Source organism: Mirounga leonina, unplaced genomic scaffold (genome assembly GCF_011800145.1).
Source record: "Mirounga leonina isolate KUSES-001 unplaced genomic scaffold, KU_Mleo_1.0 Mir_176, whole genome shotgun sequence".
In the NCBI taxonomy this organism is placed as follows: Eukaryota; Metazoa; Chordata; class Mammalia; order Carnivora; family Phocidae; genus Mirounga; species Mirounga leonina.
Window position 1 is genome coordinate 32373329 of NW_023270454.1, and position 22297 is coordinate 32395625.

The 22297-nt window shown below is 35.0% G+C and overlaps 1 protein-coding gene and 1 non-coding gene across 4 annotated transcripts in view; one reads left to right on the forward strand and one right to left on the reverse strand.

Annotated features, from left to right (window-relative positions):
* The window catches only part of MND1 (meiotic nuclear divisions 1), a 114965-nt gene that overhangs the window by 37523 nt on the left and 55145 nt on the right, over positions 1-22297 (reverse strand). For 2 of the 3 annotated variants that reach the window (XR_004682427.1, XM_035022874.1), the window contains exon 7: positions 17120-17164. Coding sequence is in view for 2 of the 3 variants with exons in the window: in XM_035022874.1 (XP_034878765.1) it covers positions 17120-17164 (45 nt within the window). In the remaining variant the exon portion in view is untranslated. Of the gene's footprint in view, positions 1-10565; positions 11095-17119; positions 17165-22297 lie in introns of those variants that run through there. The other variant, XM_035022872.1, reaches the window with a different exon arrangement.
* Positions 5160-5290, forward strand: LOC118022578. Its single transcript, XR_004682511.1, has one exon. It is a non-coding gene; the product is annotated as a small nucleolar RNA SNORA63 (small nucleolar RNA).

Genomic DNA, 22297 nt, shown 5'->3' on the forward strand with positions numbered 1-22297 from the left:
TGTTAAAATATCCATACTACCCAAAGCAATCTTCAGATGCAGTGCAATCCCTATCAAAATACCAACAGCATTTTTCACAGAACTAGAATAAATAATCCTAAAATCTGTATGGAACCACAAGAGACCTTAACTAGTTAAAGTGATCTTGAGAAAGAATAAAGCTGGAAGTATCGTAATCTCAGATTTCAAGATACACCACAAAGCTATGGTAATCAAAATAGTAAGGTACTGGCACAAAAATATAAACACATAGATAAATGGAACAAGACAGGAAAATCAGAAATAAACCCATGCTTGTATAGTCCATTAATTTATGACAAAGGAGGCAAGACTAGACAACTGGGAAAAGATAGTCTCTTTAGTAAGTGGTATAGGGAAAAATGGACAGCTACCAGCAAAGGAATGAAACTGAACCACTTTCTTATAGCATACACAAAAATAAACCAAAATGGATTAAAGGCCTAAATGTGAGACCTGAAACCATAAAACTCCTAAAAGAAAACATAGGCAGTAATCTCTTGAATATTAGCCTTAGCAACATATTTATGGCTATGTATCCTCAAGCAGGAGAAATAAAAGCAAAAATAAATTATTGGGAATACACCAAAACACAAAGCTGTAGCATAGAAAAGGAAACCATCATCAAAACAAAAAAGCAAGCTACTGAATGGGAGAAGATATTTGCAAATGATATATCTGATAAAGGGTCAATATCCAAATGTGTAAAGAACTTATATGACTCAATACCAAAAAAACCCAAATACTCCAATTAAATAATGGGCAGAGGACCTGAACATTTTTCTAAAAAGGATATACTGATGGCCAGCAGACACATGAAAAGATGCTCAATATCACTAATCATCAGAGGAAATGCAAACCAAAACCACAATTAAATATCACCTCACACCAATCAAAAGGGCTAGTATCAAAAAGACAAGAAATAAAAAAATGTTGGCAAGGATGTGGAGAAAAGGGACCTCTTTGTGCACTGTTGATAGGAATGTAGATTGGTGCAGCCACTGTGGAAAACAGTACGGAGCTTCCTCAAAATTTAAAAATAAAAATATCAGGGGCACCTGGCTGGCTTAGTAAGAAGAGCATGAGGCTCTTTTTTTTTTTTAAAGAACATGCAACTCGTGATCTCAGGGTTGTGAGTTCAAGCTCCATGTTGGGTATAGAGATTACTTAAATAAATAAAACTCTAAAAAAAAAAATAGAAATATCATATGAGCCAGGAATTCCATTACTGGGTATTTACCCAAAAAAAATGAAACACTAATCTGAAAAGTTATATGCAGTCCTGTTTCCTGCAGCATTATTTACAATAGCCAAAATATGGAAGCAACCCAAGTGTCCACTGATGGATGAATGCATAAAGATGTATATATACACCATGAAATATTACTCAACCATAAAAAAGAATGAAATCTTGCCATTTGCAATAACATGGATAGACCTAGAGGGTATTCTTCTTTTTTGTGTTTTTGTTTTTAAAACATTGTAACTTATACAATCATTAAAAGTGATGTAGCAGATTAGTATTTGCCACATGATTTTTTTTTTTTACATAACTGACCATCTTTGTTCCCACCTCTGCATCCTATTTCTTCACCCCTTAAAAAAAAAGTTGACACTGAATATCACTATCAAGACTGTGTTTAGGGCGCCTGGGTGGCTCAGTCGTTAAGCGTCTGCCTTCGGCTCAGGTCATGATCCCAGGGTCCTGGGATCGAGTCCCGCGTTGGGCTCCCTGCTCCGCGGGAAGCCTGCTTCTCCCTCTCCCACTCCCCCTGCTTGTGTTCCTGCTCTCGCTGTCTCTCTCTCTGTCAAATAAATAAATAAAAAATCTTAAAAAAAAAAAGTGTTTAATCCCTCAATTGTGTTGGAGTAAAAAAATGGTTGAGAGCAGTGTACTGAAGATGCACATTTACTGACATGGAAAGTTGTTCCAGATGTTCCTGATACACTATTCATGCAGGAAGCAAATTATGATTCACTTTATAATTATCACTTAAATTAAATTATATATTTATAATTATAATTAATTTTAGTTTAAATTATAATTTAAAATTATAAAATTGTTTTTGAGATACACATTCACCAACAGTAAAAAGACATAAAAGATACTGCAATGATTATATCTGGGTATTAGAATTATGTCTTTAAATTTTCTTCTTTTTGATTGTTATGCTAATTTCAATATATTAATATACACTTACTTGCTTACCAAATTCAGTATATTTTTTGTTTTTTTAATTTAATTTTATTATGTTAATCACCATATACTACATCATTAGTTTTTGATGTAGTGTTCCATGATTCATTGTTTGCGTGAACACCCAGTGCTCCATTCAATACGTGCCCTCTTTTATACCCACCACCAGGCTAACCCATCCCCCCACCCCCCTAGAGGGTATTATTCCTAGTGAAATAAGTTTGAAAAAAGGCAAAAACCATATGATTTCACTTGTATGTGGAATTTCAAAAACAAAACAAATGGACAAACAAAAAATAGGCTCCTAAATACAGACAATAAACTCGTTGCCAGAGTGGAGGTGGGTAGGGGGGATGGACAAAGTCAGTGAAAGGGAGTAAGAGGTACAAAATTCCAGTTATAAAATAAGTAAGTCATGGAGATGAAAAGTACATCACGGGGAATATAGTCAATAATATTGTAATAATGTTGCATGGTGACAGATGACGACTATGCTTACCATAGTGAGCACTGAGTAATGTATAGAACTGTCAAATTACTATGTTGTACACCTGAAACTAATATAACATTGTATGTCAACTATATTCCAATTAAAAAAAAACCTAAAAAACTGAAACTGGGGGAAAAAAAGAATACACTTAAGAAATGTGAAATATCTATGTGAAAAAAACCTATGCAATCATTAGAAAAACACAAAGGTATGCTTGAGCAAGTGGAAAGATATCACTTGTTCTTGCTTCTTGAATAGGATGCTTCATCATTATGAAGATATCAAATCTCCCTATGTTAATTTATAAATTTAATACAAAATTTTTTTTTAAATAGCACCAGGATTTTTTGTTCTGCAATTTGAAAAGTTGAAACTAAAGTTTGATCTCAGGTCAGCTTGTCAACCTGAAATAAAACTGTAACTTAAAGAAGAAAGCTGTGGGGCGCCTGAATGGCTCAGTCAATTAAGCATCTGACTCTTGATTTCAGCTCACTCAGGTCATGATCTCAGGGTCCTGGATCTAGCCCCGACTTGGGTTCCTCACTCAGTGGGGAGTCTGCTTAAGATTCTCTCCCTCGCCCTCTGCCCCCGCCCCTGTTCGTGTGTGCTTTCTCTAATAAATAAAAAAAATCTTAAAAAAAAAAAAACAGAAGAAAGCTTGGCATTCCTCCAAGAAAAGAACTCATTACCACTGAGTCAGTCCTACTACCTCTAGTTGATTTGCTGCCATGTGGAATGAGGATTTAGGGTTACTAAATCATCCAGTTTCCAAAAGAAGCTGAAAAATCTCAATTTGCATGTGACATTTTCCATGTGAATATGTTGGCAAGTAATATTAATTAAAAAATAAAATACAGTTTATGCAAAATAAAACATACTCTGCAGGTCATATGTAGCCCATAGGCTGCCAGTTTTTGATCTTTTGGATCAAATTTTTCTGTAAAGGGTCAGAGAGTAAATAATTTTAGGATTTGCAGGCCATAAACACCCTCTGTTGCATATTCCTGTCCATTTTTACATCATTAAAAAAATGTAAAAGGACATCCTTAGCTCAAGAGCTGTAAAAATCAGGTCTTGGATCTGGCTCTAGGGGTTGTAGCTTGCCTACCTTGGTTAATAGAAATCATTAGTTTGAGATTCAACAAATACTTCTAAAGGCAGCCATGTTATCTGACTTCTCTCACAAATATGTATTTTTTAATTAAGCTGGGATAAGTATATTTAAACTCACTGCTGTGGGACATTTCATAATGTAGTACACATTTTTCTCCTGGTATATGGAAAATATTCAGAAAGCATATCCTGAAAAGTTTATGCATGATTTTAAGATACATTCCTACCATCTGTCACATTTTAACTGCTCTTAAAATGATGCCATATTGGCTGAAAAATGTTTCCTATTTTATTCCAATCATGTTCTCAAAAAAACCCAGTTTTATCAGGTTTACAATTTAGACTTTGTGTTCAAGAATTATAAGGGTGGTTTCTTGTTTCTTGGCTGGCAGCTGTACTCATTTCCTTTTTTAATCCCTTAAAGAGAAGCATGTTTGATGAAGTTGGATAATAGCATCTATTTCTGAGACAGGCCAAGAACTTTATAATCCCATTAAGCTAATGATGTGGCAAACATCAGAGGAAAAGTCATATCCAATTCATCCTTACAGATTGCATCGGTCCTGGACCATCCTCAGAAGGGACATCAGTGATATGATCTGGCCACGAACAACTGAAAATTAGGAGACTATAAAATCTCTTTCCTAGGATTCTTTAAGAATAGGATAGTGAGATTTAAAAAAAATAACTACATGTGAAGAAGATTGATTAGATGGATATCAGCTCTCAAATACCTTTTAAACTTCACAATTCATTTGGAAAGATATTGGGAGTATCAATTATAGCATTATTTACCAAATCAAATTTGGTCATGGATCACTAGTAATTTGACTCTAGTTCTACCCCAGTTGTACTCAGTCTTCACATCAATAACAAAACCAACCCGGGACTAAGGATTTCCTAGAGCTTGGCTGGACCAATGCCCCTATGCTTCTTTATCACTATTTCTAATTTCAGGGAAGAGCAAACTTAAAAGCAGCTCTTAAAGATTAAGAACAATGATGTGCTAGGGTGGGCAAGCCAAGTGTTAAGTAACAGTGAACCACCTGTTAAACACAGCCATCACTAAAGATTAAATTACATAAACTATGATGAACCATTATGTATTAAAAATGATATTGAAGTTAAAAACTCATCACTCCCTAATTATTTTACATACCCTTCTCTGTATTCTCGACATTATTTGCATCTATTATATCTGTATGGTAGAAATACTACAGAATGATGTGCTATTGAGCATATTTTCCTAACTCTGCAGTGTCATCACATTGGTAATCTGAAATTGACTATACTGGGAATATTTACACCACACAAATAGGCAAATAATATAAATCAAGCCCCATGCAGGATCTAGTTACAATGTAGCTGTAAAGTGCTGCCTTATCTTTGCCCCCTGCTCAAAATAAAGCTGTTACCTTTCTAGCCCTGTCCGCCATGGTGCTTAGCAGCCAGGGATGCATGGTCTCAGACATGTTTACCAAGTAAAACACTGACTTGAGGGGCGCCTGGGTGGTTCAGTCATTAAGCGTCTGCCTTCGGCTCAGGTCATGATCCCAGGGTCCTGGGATCGAGCCCCACATCGGGCTCCCTGCTCAGCAGGGAGTCTACTTCTCCCTCTCCCACTCCCCCTGCTTGTATTCCCTCTCTCGCTGTGTCTCTCTCTGTCAAATAAATAAATAAAATCTTTTAAAAAATAAATAAATAAATAAATAAATCAAGCCCCATCTCACCTCCCAGTCAGTTTAAACATTTAAAACCATATCACTATATGTTGGCTAACTGAACATACTACTACTAATAATGATAATAAATAATACTTATTTATATTTATATTGTAATTTTTATTTATAAATAATAATAGTAATAAAATAAATAAATAACCCAGAAACAAAAATAACCACATTACTGGGGATGCCTGGGTGGCACAATTGTTTAAACATCCAGAGTTTTGGCTCGAGTTGTGATCTCATGGTCGTGGGATCGAGACCTGAGTCTGGCTCTGCACTCAGCATGGTCTGCTTGAGACTCCCTCCCTCTACCCTGTGCCTTGCCCCCGCTTGTGCTCTCTCTTTCAAATAAATAAAATCTTAAAAAAAAAAAAAAAAGGCACATTACTGGCTTGGGAGGGTAGCACAACCTCTGGTTGGCTCATGTACAGACCACATCTCAATCATTCTTATGTTAGCCCCATAAAATGGACTTAAAAAAAAAAAAAGTTGCCAAGCAGCAGAATACACATTTTTCTCAAATGCCATAGAGCATTCATCAGGATAGATCGTATGCTAGGCCACAAAACAAGTCTCAATAAGTTTAAAAAGATTGAAATCATTCAAGCATCTTTTCTGACCATAATGGTTTAAATCTAGAAATCAATTACAAGAAGAAAACTGGAAAAATCACAAATATATGGAGATTAAACATGCTACTTAACAACCAATAGGACAACAAAGAAATAAAGAAGAAATAAAAAAAATACATGGAGACAAATGAAAATGGAAATACAACATACTAAACTCTAAGGGATGCAGCAAAAGCAACTCTAACAGGGAAGGTTATAGCCATACAGGCCTACCTCCAGAAACAAGAACATTCGCAAATAAGTATCTAACTTTACAACTAAAGGAACTAGAAAAATAAAGCCCAAAGTTAGTAGAAGGAAATAATATAGAGACAGAGAGCATGAGAGGGAGGAGGGTCAGAGGGAGAAGCAGACTCCCCGCCGAGCAGGGAGCCCAATGCGGGACTCGATCCCGGGACTCCGGGATCATGACCTGAGCCGAAGGCAGTCGCTTAACCAACTGAGCCACCCAGGTGCCCCGAAGGAAATAATATAGATCAGAGCAAATATCAATGAAATAGAGACTAGAAAAGACAAGAGAAAAGATCAGTAAAACTAAGAGCTGGTTCTTTGAAAAGATAAAATTGATAAACCCTTAGCCAGACTCATCAAGAAATAAGAGAGGGCTGGGGCATCTGGCTGGCTCAGTCGATAGAGCATGTGACTCTTGATCTTGAAGTTGTAAGTTCGAGCCCCACACTGGGTGTAGAGATTACTTAAAAATAAAATCTTAAGAAAAAATAAGAGAGGGCTCAAAAAATCAGAAATAAAAGAGAACTTACTACTGATGCCACAGAAATACAAAAGATCATAAGAGACTGTTATGAATAATTATATACCAACAAACTGGACAACTTAGAAGACATGGATAAATTCCTAGAAATATACAATCTTCAAAGATGGAATCAGGAAGAAATAAAAAATCTGAATAGACTGATTACTAGTAAGAACATAGCATCAGTAATAAAAAACTCCCAATGAACAAAAGCCTAGGACTAAGACATCTTCACCAGTGAATTCTACCAAAGGTTTGATACTTACCCTACCCTTCTCAACTCTTCCAAAAAACTGAAGAGAAGGGAATGCTCCTAAATTCATTTTATGAAACCAGCATTACCCTAAAAACAAAACCAGAGGACATCACACACACACACACACACAAACACAGAAATTATGGGCCAATAGCCCTAATGAACCTAGATATAAAAATCCTCAACAAAATATTAGCAAACTGAATTCAACAACACATTAAAAAGGTCATATACTATGATCAAGTGGGATTTATTCCAGGGATGGAAGGATGGTTCAACATTTGCAAATCAATCAGTGTGATACACCATTAACAAAATTAAGGATAAAAATCATACGATCATTTCGACAGATGTAAAAAAGGCATTTGACAAAATTCAACATCGATTTATGATACAAACTCTTGACAAAGTGGATATAAACAGAACATGACGTATCATAATAAAGGCCATATGTGACAAGCCCATAGCTAACATCATACTCAACAGCAAAAAAGCTGAAAGCTTTTCCCTTAAGATAAAGAGCAAGACAAGGATGCCCACTCTCACCACTTTTATTCAACACAGTATTGGAGTCCTAACCAGACCAATAAAGCAGGAAAAAGAAATAAAAGGCACCCGAATTTAAAAAGGAAGAAGTAAAACTATCACTATTTGTGGACATGATTTTATATATAGAAAGCCCTAAACACTCCACCAAAAAACTACTATAATAAATTCAGTAAAGCTAAAGGGTACAAAGTTAATATACAAGAATATTTTACATCTTTATAAATTAACAACAAACAGAAAAATCCCAAATAGGCAAAGCAATCCTGAGAAAGAACAAAATTGAAGGTATCACATTTCCTAATTTCAAACCAAATTAATCAAAACAGTATGGTATTGGCATAAAAACAGACACATAGATCAATGGAATAGATAGAGAGCCCAGAAATAAACCGAAGTATATATGATCAATCAGTTTATGACAAAGGAGGCAAGAATATACAATGGGGGTAAGGGCAGGCTCTTTAATAAATGGTGATGGGAAAACAGGATAGCCACATGCAAAGAATGAAACTGGATCACTATCTTACACCATACACACAAATTAACTCAAAGTGGACTAAAGACTTGAATGTAAGACCAGAAACCATAAAACCCTACAAAAAAACATAGGCAGTGAACTCTGTGACACTGCTCTTGGTGATATTTTGTTTGGATCAGACTCCAAAGGCAATGGCAACAAAAATAAAAATAAACAAATGGAACTACATCAAACTAAAAAGCTTCTATACAGGGAAAAAAAAAAGTCAACAAAATTAAAAGGCAACCTAATGAATGGGAGAAGGTATTTGCAAATCACATATCCAATAGGGGTTAATATCCAAAATATAAAGAACTCATATAGCTCAGTAACAAATAAAAATAATCCAATTAGAAAATGGACAGAGGATCTGAATATACATTTTTCCAAAGAAGACATTCCGATGGCCAACAGACACATGAACAGATAGATACTCAACATCACTAACCACAATGAGATATCACCTCACGCCTGTCAGATTGCTATTATCAAAAGAACAAGAAATAGGGCGCCTGGGTGGCTCAGTGGGTTAAGTGACTGCCTTCGGCTCGGGTCGTGATCCCAGGGTCCTGGGATCGAGTCCCACATCAGGCTCCCTGCTCTGCGGGGAGCCTGCTTCTCCCTCTCCCACTCCCCCTGCTTGTGTTCCCTCTCTTGCTGTGTCTATGTCAAATAAATAAAATCTTAAAAAAAAAAAAAAAAAACAGGAAATCACAAGTGTTGGTGAGAATGTGGAGAAAATGAATCCTCAAGTACTGTTAGTAGAAATGTAAATTTCTATGGCCACTATGGAAAAGAGTATGGAGGTTCTCTAAAAAAGTTAAAAATAGAACTAAAATCCAAAATTCTACTTCTGGAAAAGATATATGCAGCCCTATGTTCAGTGCAGCATTATTTATAATAGTGAAGATATGGAAACAACCTAGGTGTCCATCAATGGATGAATGGATAAAGATGTGGTACAACAGAATACTACTCAGCCATAAAAAAGAATGAAATCTTGCCATTTGCAACAATATAGATGGACCTAGATGGTATTATGCTAAGTGAAATAAGTCAGAAAGACAAATACATGGTATCTCGTATGTGGAGTCTAAAAAAATAAGCAAACAGAACAAAACCAAACAAAACTCATAGATACAGAGAGTATGTTGGTGGTTGCCAGAGGGGAGGGTGTGGGGGTAGGTGAAATGTGCAAGGGGTACAAAGTTATATAAATAAATAAGTCATGGAGATGTATGGAATGTACAGCTTGGTGACTATAGTCAATATTATATTGCAAATTTGAAAGTTGCTAAGAGTAAATCTTAAAAGTTTGGATCACAAGAAAAATTTTTTATAACTTTAGTAACAGATGGTAACTAGACTATGATCATTTTGCAAAGTATACAAATGTCCCAATTGTTACACTGTACACCTGAAACTAATATAATATTGTATGTTAATTATACTTCAATTTTTATAAAGTTGCCCAAAATCTTTTAGGGATCATTAGAAATGGCTTCCTTTTGGAACATACATACTCTTTCTTTAAACAAAGAAGTACATTTCCTAATAAACAGCAAACAGAAATTTTGGAATTCCCACAATTGGTGTTTTTGGGAAAGGCTTATGACTGGTTATTTTTATTTTTTGCCCTCTGTCTCTTATATCAAATACTTTCTCCTGTGAAAAGAGCTGTTGCCCTAAGGCAACATAAAGTAGTCTTGAGAACAAAGAACAAAGATGGACCAATTTGCTCCCCCCAGCCTCCAGGAAGTAATTAAGAAGGCCCAGAGCAATTCCATGCAATACAAAGGCCAGATTCACTAACAAATGGTTTGGATGCTGTTTGGGTCTTTTCAGACATATGGAGTATCTCATTCAAGTTACTTAAAAGAACATCAAATTTAGTATGAGAAAAAATTAAGGCATGTGTGTAAAGGGCATTACACACATTAGTTTTGTTTTTTTTCTTTAAGCTTTTCTTGGAGTGCCTACAATACGCTATAAACACCCAAGCTGAATTGGAAAAAAAGGCATATACACAAAACAAATTATTTTTAATTTACTCTTTTTTAGGTAGTTGAAAAAAAAATCCCTGAACTCTAGCTGGTGATATGTGCCATATTAATGCCACTATATCTTAAAAAGTACATAAATCAGGACAAAGGGCCATGTGCTTGTTTACAGTAAAAGGGCATCAAAAAGTCAAAAGAAAGTTTTCATGACTCAGGAATTACTACCTAACTCTAAACTTATTTTTTTCTATAGGAAATTCACAAATATGATGCAGTATACTAAGAATCAATTACATACATTTTCCACTAAATAATAAAAAATAGTAGAGCAACCATTAAAGTTTTAAAGGTTAGTTCCAAGTGTTAATGTGTGGGTGTATGTCTGTAATAGAAACTTCAAAGGTACCCTTAGTTCTCAATATTTAATATTTGAGTGAAACTAAAAAATGTTGTCATGTCATGATGTCTTTGATCTCTAAAAAATTATTTGTAAACCTAAGTGGATGATTTTATTTGCACTTTCCTACTTTGATGACCACTTGGGAATATAGTCATAATCCTGCTTTTGATAGATCAAAAAAAGTGAAAACCATCTCCACTTTATACTTTATTTAAAATTAATAAAATGATAAACACAATTACAGGTAAATGGCAATTCAGTACACTTAGTTGGATAATAAATTGAAAAATTACATATTCACAGGTACACAGATCCTTTACCAACATTGAACATTTTAGTCTATGTAGTCAAAGTCTTCTGGAATTCCAAAGTTTTTATCAATTTTATTTTCTTCGAACCCAAATTTTCTTTTGGCCCAAGATTTTATTGCAAATATATTATCTATAAAGAAAATTGAGAAATATTTTTAAGAATTGAAAATATAATCAGAAAACATGTCAAATATAATTATATTTTTTGTTACTTCTATTACTTTCAGAAGTATCAACATAAGAAGTGTGCTTTATTTTCAAAAGTAATGGCAATTCATTTCCAAAGAAAGAAAATACTTTAATTAGTATTTTAAGCAACCAGATCACATATTTAAAAATTCAGCAAATTAGTTGCCACTAAAAAATACCTGACTTAAGAATAATCCAAAAACAGGGAAAGGCTAACAATGGTGTTTCTTCCACATTTCCACAGGAGAGGCCAGGACTCTTACCTCAGGAATTACAATTGCTCCTGTTCCCAAAGGGTACACATTCTCTCCAGACCTTTTTCCTTTCCCCACAGATAATAATGGTTTCCAGATAATCAGGCCAGTGCGAGGGAGAAGGGAAGAGAATAGAAGATAGTTCTCCTATCTTAACACTAGTAGATGTATCCTTTGTGTCCTCTAGGGGGGTATTTAAAATGCATTTTGCCACTGAAGAAGTGTTATATCTACTTATAGGAATTTATCCCAAGGAAACAAAATAAATTGTGTACAAAGATTTACAGCTAAATCTTTATTCCAATGTAATAAAAGAAAAAAATAAAAGCAATCCAAGTATCTAATTTCATTTATTGTACTTCGCTTTATTGTACTTCAAAGATAGTACAGTTTTTACATATTGAAGGTCTGTGGCAACCATGTGTTGAGGAAGTCTACTGGCACCATTTTCTAATGACATTTGCTCACTTCATATATTATGTCACACTTTGGCAATTTTCACATATTTGAAACTCTTGTTAATATTATTATATTTGTTCTGGTGATCTGTGAGCAGTGATCTTTGATATTATTATTGTCATTGTTTTGGGACACCACAAACTGCACCTATATAAGATAGCATACTTAATAATGTTTTGTGTGTCTGTCCCACCAACTGGCGGTTCCCCCTCCTCTGTACCTCTCCTCAGGCCTCCCTATTTCCTGAGACACAACAACTATAGTATTAGGCCAATGAATAAACCCTACAACGGCCTCTAAGTGTTCAAGTGAAAGAAAGGGTTGCACATCCCTCACTTTAAATCAATAGCTAGAAATGATTAAGCTTGGGGAGAAAGCCAAAACAGGCTGAAAACTAGGCCCCTTGTGCCAGACACTCAAGTCGTGATTGCAAAGAGTTCATGAGAGAAATTACAAGCACTACTCCAGTAAACACATAAATGGTAAGAAAGTGAAACAGCCTCATTGCTGATATAGAGAAAGTGGAGTGGTCTGGATAAAAGATCAAACCAGCCACAACATTCCCTTAAGCCAAAGCCTAATGCAGTGCAAGGCCCTAAGTCTCCTCAGTACTGTGAAGGCTGAGCGGTGAGACTTGGAGAAGCTGCAGAAAAAAGAGTTGGAAGCCAGCAGAAGCCGGTTCATGAGGTTTAAGAAGCCATCTCCCTAACATCAAAGTGCAGGATGAAGCAGCAAGTGCTGATGGAGAAGCTGCAGCAAGTTCTCCTGAAGATCCAGCTAAGATCATTCATGAAGGTGGCTACACTGAACAATAGATTTTTAATGTAGATGAAACAGCTTTCTACTGGAAGATGATATCATCTAGGACTTTCATAGCCAGAGAGAAGTCAGTGCCTGGCTTCAAAGAACAGGCTGACTTTCTTGTTAGGGGCTAATGCCCCTGGTGACTTTCACTTGAAACCAATGCTCATTTACCATTCTGAAAATCCTAGAGCCCTTAAGGACTCTGTTAAATCTACTCTGCCTGTGCTCTAACACAACATCCATTCTGTGGCCCATGGATCAAGGAGTACTTTTGACTTTCAAATCTTTTTTTTTTTTTTAATATTTTATTTATTTATTTGAGAGAGAGAATGAGAGAGAGCACATGAGAGGGGGGAGGGTCAGAGGGAGAAGAAGACTCCCCGCCGAGCAGGGAGCCCGATGCGGGACTCGATCCAGGGACTCCAGGATCATGACCTGAGCCGAAGGCAGACGCTCAACCAACTGAGCCACCCAGGCGCCCTTGACTTTCAAATCTTATTTAAGAAATACACTTCATAAAGCTATAGTTGCCATAGATAGTAAGTGATTCCTCTGATGAATGTGAGCAAAGTAAATTAAAAACTTTCTGGAAAGGATTCACCATTCCAGATGCCATTAGGAACATTCACAATTTATGGGAAGATGTCTGAATATCAACATTAACAAGTTTGGTAGAAGTTGGTTCCAACTCTCAAGGATGACTGTGAGGAGTTCAAGACTTCAGTGGAGCAAGTAACTGCAGATGTGATGGGAATAGCGAGAGAACTACAACTCGAGGTGGAGCCTGAATGGGACCGAAATGCTACAATCTCATGGTAAAATTTGAAGGGATGAGGAGTTGCTTCTCATGGATGAGCAAAGAAAGTGATTTCTTGAGATGGAATCTACTTCTGGTGAAGATGCTGTGAATATAGTTGAAATGACCAATAAAGAATTTACAGTGTTAGATAAACTTAATTGATAAAGCAGGGGCAGGGTTTGAGAACAGCGACTCCCAATTTTGAAAGTTCTACTGCGGATAAAATGCTAACGAACAGAATCACACACTACAGAGAAATCATTCATGAACGGTGTAAGACAGGTATAAAGTGTATTACAGGTACTCTATTAGGTAGAGAGCCTAGGCCTTCAAGCTGACACAAGAGAGAGAAAAATCAACTTATTACTAAATAATTCCAAAGTGTTATTTATGTTAAAGAGAAAAGATCAAGTATTATGTGTACAGCTTCCAGAACAGGCTCCAAGAGCACAGAAAGCTTGCCGGGAAATGAGAGAACAGATGCAACGATGAAGGAAGCTTGAAGGAATGGACTTCAAACCTGGACCAGGAGAGAAAAAAATCCCATACCCATGAGTAGTACTCCACATTCCCTTTTCCCCCAGCCCCTGGAGACCATTAATCTACTTTCCATCTCAATGAATTTCCCTATTCTGGACATTTCATATAAATGAATTGATACAATATGTGTCTAGCTTCTTTCACTTAGCATCATGTTTTCAAGGTTCATCCATGTTGTAGCAGGTATCAGTACTTCATTCCTCTTTATGGTCAAATAATATTCCATTGTATGGATATACCACATTTTGCCTTCAAGACAATGTTACCTGAAATCTTGATAATTCATTCCCCGTCAAATAAAATGTTCCTATTACGTGGAAATTTTTATAAATGGATAAGAAATAGTGTTTGTTTGTTTTTTCCTTTAAAGAAACAGCCTTAAGACTAGCAGGATTTCTGTTCATTTCCATGGTGGCATCCTCAGGATATATGCAGAAATAGGATGGGCAATATCATAAACATGAGTCAGTGTTTAGGACCTCACAGCATCTATCCCCCTCCCCACTCATTGAGATGCCTCTCACACAAAGTCATAAAAACTCCACTATCTTAACTATTAAGCAAGGTTTTATATAAGTTGTTAAATCACATCTAAGGTGTATTTAATGTCATACATAAATCATTTAGATGTGATATTTCTAGTTATAGTTATACCCTAAGGTAATCTCTCATTTTATAAAACTGAAATACTGAATTACTGAACAGTAAGTATTTTCCATTCTACACACATTTTAAGGACCTTTTTAGGTAAAAGGAAAGCAAACCCTTAACTAATAAGTAGGTAACAATCTTTAGTTACAAATATTATGGACGTTTTCTTTTTGTTTTGAAGACAGGTTGGTTTTCTGAGGTGTAATTTGTTTTAACTCCATGATTTTCATAACACTTTTATGTTGGAAGGAGCAAGTTGTAACTTCAAATGGAAATATGGTTCCTTTTTTTTTTTTTACTTTTTTTATTACAAAGTATTATTATTTTTTATTAACATATAATGTATTATTTGTTTCAAGGGTACAGGTCTGTGATTCATCAGTCTTACACAATTCCTAACAGCTGTTTCTGCTGTGCTAAAAATATCTTCTTTCCTATATGATTTTAAAAGTTTCAGGTTCTTTCTCAACTAATAACATAAGGGGAAAAAGAAGTTCAAAATGTTCCTTTTTTTCATCATAACTGGACGTTTACAATCAAGTGCAAAACATGAAAGGATTTTTTAAAGAGAAGAATGGGAAAGGGGAGTATTTGTTTATCTATGTATCTAACATTGTGTGAAAGGGCTTACAAATTGTTTTATTTAATTCTCCCAAAACATAAGGTAGATATAATCTACACAGAGGAAGCAGGTTCAGAGAAGTTCAATAAGTGATACAGCAGCTAAAGAACACAATCCGGATTCCTTTCAAAGTCAACTTCTTCCCACCATATACACAGGCTGCTTGTTCCTACTGCTTGCTGAGCTGCTTTGCTGAGAACTATTGGGGGAAATCACTTTCTTATTTTTAACCTACGAGACCACTTGTCTTTTTTGCTCATTCAAAATTTTGTATTTCTCAAATTTAAATTGGTATCACTGTATTTATTATTTATTTATACTTATTGGACACACATCTCATTCTTCTCTTTTCTTTAATGTTAACTTGCTGTTTTTACCCTCTTCTGTTCTTATCATTAAAGCATTACATTATTTATGAAATGTATTACTTTGTAATGAACAAGGTTGCAATTTTATAGGAACCAAAGGCCAATTACAATGATTTTATCAATCTACTTAATTCTAAAATAGACAAGGAAACATGATTCTTAAACGTTTTGTGACATACAGAAGCCTGGACATGGAGTCAGGAAACCTGGCTCAAACCTTTGTACATCCAATGACTAATCACCTTTGACTCAAGGCATCACTTTAAATTTTCTGCATTTCTGTGTCAATACGATCTTAACTATACTCTCCCAGAGAAACAGAATGATGAGTAGTAGTACATGTGAAGGTATTATAGACTCTTACCAGGACGGTAAAAGTTCAGTTACCATTACTTTAGAATACTAGAAAAACATCAGTGTAATTTGTAGATAGGTTTTAACAATACTAATCATACCTGTATACAATTGACAACAATCCTTATTTTAATAACTTTCTTCTACACTTTAAGACACAGGGGAAAATGCCTTATTAATTCTCATTTCTTAGAACATCTCTGGTGTAGACCAGAGGGTGTATCCATTGGCAAATGGATTAATGAGGCATTTATATGAAAGCAGGTACACAGAGAAGACAATATCATGTAGTGGTAAGAGCTCGGACTCTGGGATCAGAAAAGCTGGGTTCTAAATCCTGTTCACTGCCTAGCCCCTGTGTCACCATGGGCTCCTGATGGCCTCAGTTTCATCTCTAAAATTAGGGATGATAATCCTATTTGCCTCACAAGATTGTTGCAGAGATAAAATGAGAATGCACCACAGATACTCTTTGCAATGCCTGGCTTATAGTCCAGCCCTCAACAAATGTTAGCTATTATTATTATGAGCAAGAAGACAAATCTTTAGGATTCATGAAATTCTTAAAGTTTTATCTTGCACTAATATCATGAAGGTTAAGTGATTAGCCCAAGTGATTTACCTAGGAAAAATTACACAAAAATTAAACTGCAAGCAGTCATTGGTTTTATAAAAATATGTTGTAATTTACATACAAAATGACTCATAGTAAGATTTAAAAAAAAATAAACTTAAGTAACTGAAATGATTTAATGTAATGATTTAATAAAAACTTAATACAGGGATGCCTGAATGGCTCAGTCAGTTAAACATATGACTCAGTTTCGGCTAAGGTCATGATCCCAAGCGTCATGGGATTGAGCCCCACGTCAGGCTCAGCGCTCAGTGCAGAGTCTGCTCAAGATTCTCTCTCTCTCCCTCTCCCTTTGCCCCTCCCCCTGCTCTCACGTGTGCATGCTCTAAAAATAAACAAAATCTTAAAAAAAAAAAAACCCATACATTTCTGGAAAGGTCTTTTCTTGAACAAAACTAGGCAAAATAGCTTCTGCATTTCATATCATAGTAAGTGTGGAAAAAGCTTAACTATAGCTTAGCAGTACCATTATAATACATACCAGTCCATCTGTTAGCAGCTTCTTTGGCTACTTTATTTGCTTGACCTGAAAAAAATATATATATAAATAATCATATTCATCTATTTATAGACTCATTTTTTACATGAACAAAAGGTTATACAAATAGTTTACGTAAAAAGCTCAAATAGTGACATATTGTATCCAACAATCCTGCTCAACTTCCCAAAGAAATTTTGGTTTCAATTATATTAGTCATGAATAGTCAATGTAAACAATTTCCCTTTCCTAAATGTCCATTATTACTGTACTTGTTCCTTTAAAGATAAGTGTGAGATGTGTTTCTCAAATAATTTACAAAATCAAGAGGATACAATAATTTAAGTTTAACGATAAGAATTTGAGTATATAGATTATAGCAAACCTGACCTTAAAAAAATTTATATTATACATCTTGCTATTAAATGTATCTATATCTATGTCTTTCAAGTTAATCTACATAGCACATTAACAGTGCCATGATCAACTGAGCGTAAATACTATTTATTATGATGGCATTTATTTATTGAAAGATAATTTATATACTACAGAATTCACCATATTAAAGTGTATAATTCAGAAGATTTTAGAACAGGGTTGTAAAACCATCACCACTACCTAATTCCAGAACATTCTCATCACCCAAAAGAAAATCCCATACCCATGAGTAGTACTCCACATTCCCTTTTCCCCCAGCCCCTGGAGACCATTAATCTACTTTCCATTTCAATGAATTTCCCTATTCTGGACATTTCATATAAATGAATTGATACAATATGTGTCTAGCTTCTTTCACTTAGCATCATGTTTTCAAGGTTCATCCATGTTGTAGCAGGTATCAATACTTCATTCCTTTTTATGGTCAAATAGTATTCCATCATATGGATATACGACATTTTGTTTAGTCATTCAACAGTTGATGGACATTTGGGTTGTTTATTGCTAATATGAATAATTTAATAATTTTTGTGTGAACATTTTTTTTAATTCTCTTGGATATATACCTAGGAGTGGAATTGCTGGCTCATATTGTAACTCTATGCATAACATTTTGGGGAAGACATAAATTGTCTTCTAAAGGGGCTATATCATTTTAACAATACCACCAGCAAACTAAGAGTTCCAATTTTTCCACCTCCTCACCAACAATTATTTTCCATTCTTTTTATTATAGCCATCCTATGCATTGTGAAGTAGTATCTCATTTTGGTTTTGATTTGCATTTCCCTAATAACTAATGATGTTGAGCATCTTTTCCTATGCTTATTGACCACTTGCATATTTTCCTTGGAAAAACTAATACTTTGCCCATGTTTAAATTGGGTTTTCAAAAATTGTTCAGTTGTAATTTTTAAAAATATATACATTTTGGATATTGGACACTTGTCAGATACAGGATTTACAAATATTTTCTCCTGTGGGTTTTCTTTTCACTTTCTTGGTAAGGTACCTTGATACACAAAATTTGTTAATTTTAATGAAGTCATATTGATCTGTTTTTTCTGTTTGTTTGTTTGAGCTTTTGGTGTCCTATCCAAGAAACTGCTGCCTAATCCAAGGATACAGAGATATATACTTATATTTTCTTCTAAGAATTTTATAGTTTCTTATATTTAGTTCTTTGATCTGAGTTAGTTTTTGTATATGGTCTGAGATGGGAGTCCAGTTGGATTCATTTGCATGTGATAACCAGTTATACCCAGCACCATTAGTTGAGAACACTATTTTCTCCTAATTAAACAGCTTGGCACCATTGGTCTTAAAAATCAATTGGTTTTACTTCTGGACTTTCACTTCTATTTCTTTAACCTGCATGTCTATTCTTTTTTTTTTTTTTAAGTAATCTCTATACCCAATGTGGGGCTTGAACTCATGACCCCAAGATCAAGAGTCATGTGCTCTTCTGACTGAGCTAGCCAGGTGCCCCTGCATGTCTATTCTTATACTAGCACCACACTGTCTTGATTATTGTAGCTTTGTAGGCAGTTTTGAAATTGGAAAATTTGAGTCTTCCAACTTTACTGTTTTCTTTCAAGATTTCTTTTTAAAGATTTATTTATATATTTGAGAGAGAAAGAGAGAGAGAGCGTATGCACATGCACGCTGAGGGGGAGGGGTGCAGAAGGAGAGGGAGAGTGAAACTTAAGCAGACTTGGAGCTGAGCACAGAGCCCAACACAGGGATCAATCTCACAACCCTGAGATCACGACCTGAGCCAAAACCAAGTGTTGGTCGCTTAACTGACTGCACCACCCAGGCATCCCTCTTTCAAGATTCTTTTGGCTATTCTGGGTCCTTTGCATTTTCATATGAATTTTAGGATCAACTTACCAATTCCTACCAAAAAGCAGTTAGAAGTTTGATAGGTTTTACATTGAATCTGTAGATCAATTTGAGGAGTATTTCCATCTTAACAATATTAAGCCTTTCTATAAATACAGAATGTCTGTTCATAGAGGTCTTTAGTTTCATTCAATGTTTGTAGTTTTCAGTATAAGTTTTGCACTTCCTTGACTAATTTTATTCTTAAGTATTTCCTTCATTTGTAAATACTTTTCTTAATCTCATTTTCAGATTGTTCACTGTTAACATATAAGATACATGTTATTTTTGTATATTGATTTTTGTATCCTACAACCTGCTGACCTCACTTAATACTTAATGTGGATGTCTTTTCTCTTTTTTGCCTAATTGCCCTGGCTTGAACTTCCAGTACAATGTTGAATAGAAGTGGTAAGGGAGGTCATCCTTGAGGAAAGCATATAGCCTTTTACCATTCAATATGATGTAAGCTGTAGATTTATTATAGATGCCCTTTTATAAATTGAGGAAGTTCACTTCTTTTCCTAGTTTGTTGAGTATTTGTATCATGAAAGGGTATTGGATTTTGTCAAAATTTTTTCTTTGTCTAATGAGACAAACATGCTGTTACTGTCACAAATTATTTTATATATTGTGTGCCCAACAAAATAGCTTATCATTATTGCTTTATGCAGCTGTATTTTAAATAAAATAGGAGAACCACAAGGAGATACAAACAAAAATACATATATACTGTCTTTTATATTTACCTATGAAGCAGCCTTCACCAGTGTGCTTTATTTTTTCATGTTACTGTCTAGTGTCCTTTCACTTCAATGAGAAAGACTCCCATATTTTTTTAGGGCAGGTCTGCTAGTGACAAACTCTGTTGTTTACCTGGGAATATCTTACTTTATCCTTCCTTTTTTAAGGAAAATATTTCTGGATACAGAATTCTTGGTGGACAGTTATTTTCCCCCCTTCACTTTGAATACATCATCCCAATGCCTTTGGCTTCTATGGCTTCTAATAAAAAACAAATTGTTAATCTGATTGAAAATTCCCTGTGTATGATGAGTCACCTCCTTCTTGCTGCTTTCTAGAGTCTCTGTTTATCTTTCGACAAGTTGATTATGATGAGTCTATATGTGGATCTTTTTGAGGTTGTCCTAAATTGGAGTTTGTTAAGTTTTTTCTATGTATAGATTGTTTTTCATCAAATTTGAAAAGGGTTCAGCTTTCTTCTTTTTTTAATATTCTTTTGGTCCCATTCTCTCCCCTCTCCTTCTGGGGACTTCCTTTATGTATATGTTGGCACTCTTGATGCTGTGCCACAGGTCTCTTGAGACTCTGTTGGTATTTCTTCATTCTTTTTTCTTTCTGTTCCTCAGATTGAATTATCTCTGTTGAACTATCTCCAAGTCACCAATTCTTTCTTTTGCCTGCTCAAATTGGCTGTTAATCCCGAGTGAAATTTTCGTTTCAGTTATGGTTTTCAACTCCAGCATTTCATTTGGTTCCTTTTTAATAATTTCCGTATCTTTGCCGATACTTTCTACTTGGTGAGTTTTCATTCTCAGGCTTTCCTTCAGTTCTTTAGACATGTTTTTCTTTAGCTCTTTTAACATATTTAAAATACCTGACTGAAATTCTGGGCCTAGCAAGTCCAACATCATGTGCATGAACCATACTTTCTTTGTATATCTTGCAATTTTTTTGTTGAAAGTTGGACATTTTAAGTAATATGATGTGGCGACTCTGGAAATCACATACTTCCCCCCCTTCCCAGGGTTGTTGTTTTTGGTACTTGTTGCTATTGTTTGTTTAGTGATTTCTCTGAACTAATTCTGTAAAGTCTGTATTCTTTGTTATGTGTGGCTACTAAAGTCTCTAGTTTGCTTACCAGGCATACTACAAGCCAGATCAAATAAGGACAATCCTTCCTATTCGTGGCTTTCAGAAAACCACCAAAGATGTCAAATAGTGACAATTTGGGGGAAACGAGGGTCTTAAAGAGCTCCAGCTCCATTTTACTCCCTCTGATACCAGGAACGCATGGCTGTTATTTTTCAAGATTACTGCTGAGCTAGAGAGTAGGGGATGAGAATAGGACAAACTAAAACACCATAAAGCTTATTATTCTTGCTGAGATTCAGCCATTTTTTCTTGAATAGGTAAATCACTGGTTAGTTTCTAGAATTCTGGAAAAGTTGTGACAATTTTTGGCAGCTTTCATGAAGGATACATTTTCAAAGGTCCTTACTCCATCATTTTCACTGTCATCCTAGCATTTCTAAGAAAATTTCTTAAGTACTTCTAAGATTTACTTTCAAGTATTTTTGTAGGAATTCAATTTTTACTACAACTTATTTTATCTGTTCTCACTTAAGTAATGGTCAGAGTAGCTAAAATTAAATTTTATTTTTTATACATTATTGCTTTGACTTCTCATTTCTTAGATATTTGCAACCAATCTTGCTAAAACTTATTTGATGTAGATATCAATAAGTCATCCAGCATGATGAAATATAAATATTTCCTGCAAGAATTATTGAGAAATAAGTAAAAGATTATACATAGCTATGTCTACATGAATATAAAGGTTGCAGCTCTTATCAGAGGAACTGTTACAAAATAAACCATGACAGACTTAGAAATTAGTCTGATTGTTGTAACATGGGTGCTACAGCCACACTATTAAGAACCAAATCTTATTAAAATCAATTTGTGAAACTCATAATCCTTTAATCCAGTATAATCTGTTCTGCAATAACATGATAGCCAAAATCCTATGAAACCCCTCATTATCAAAACGCATGTTTTAAAAACAACAATCTCTTTGGGAAAAGGAAATAATCTCATGTGGGAGAATAGAGGTTA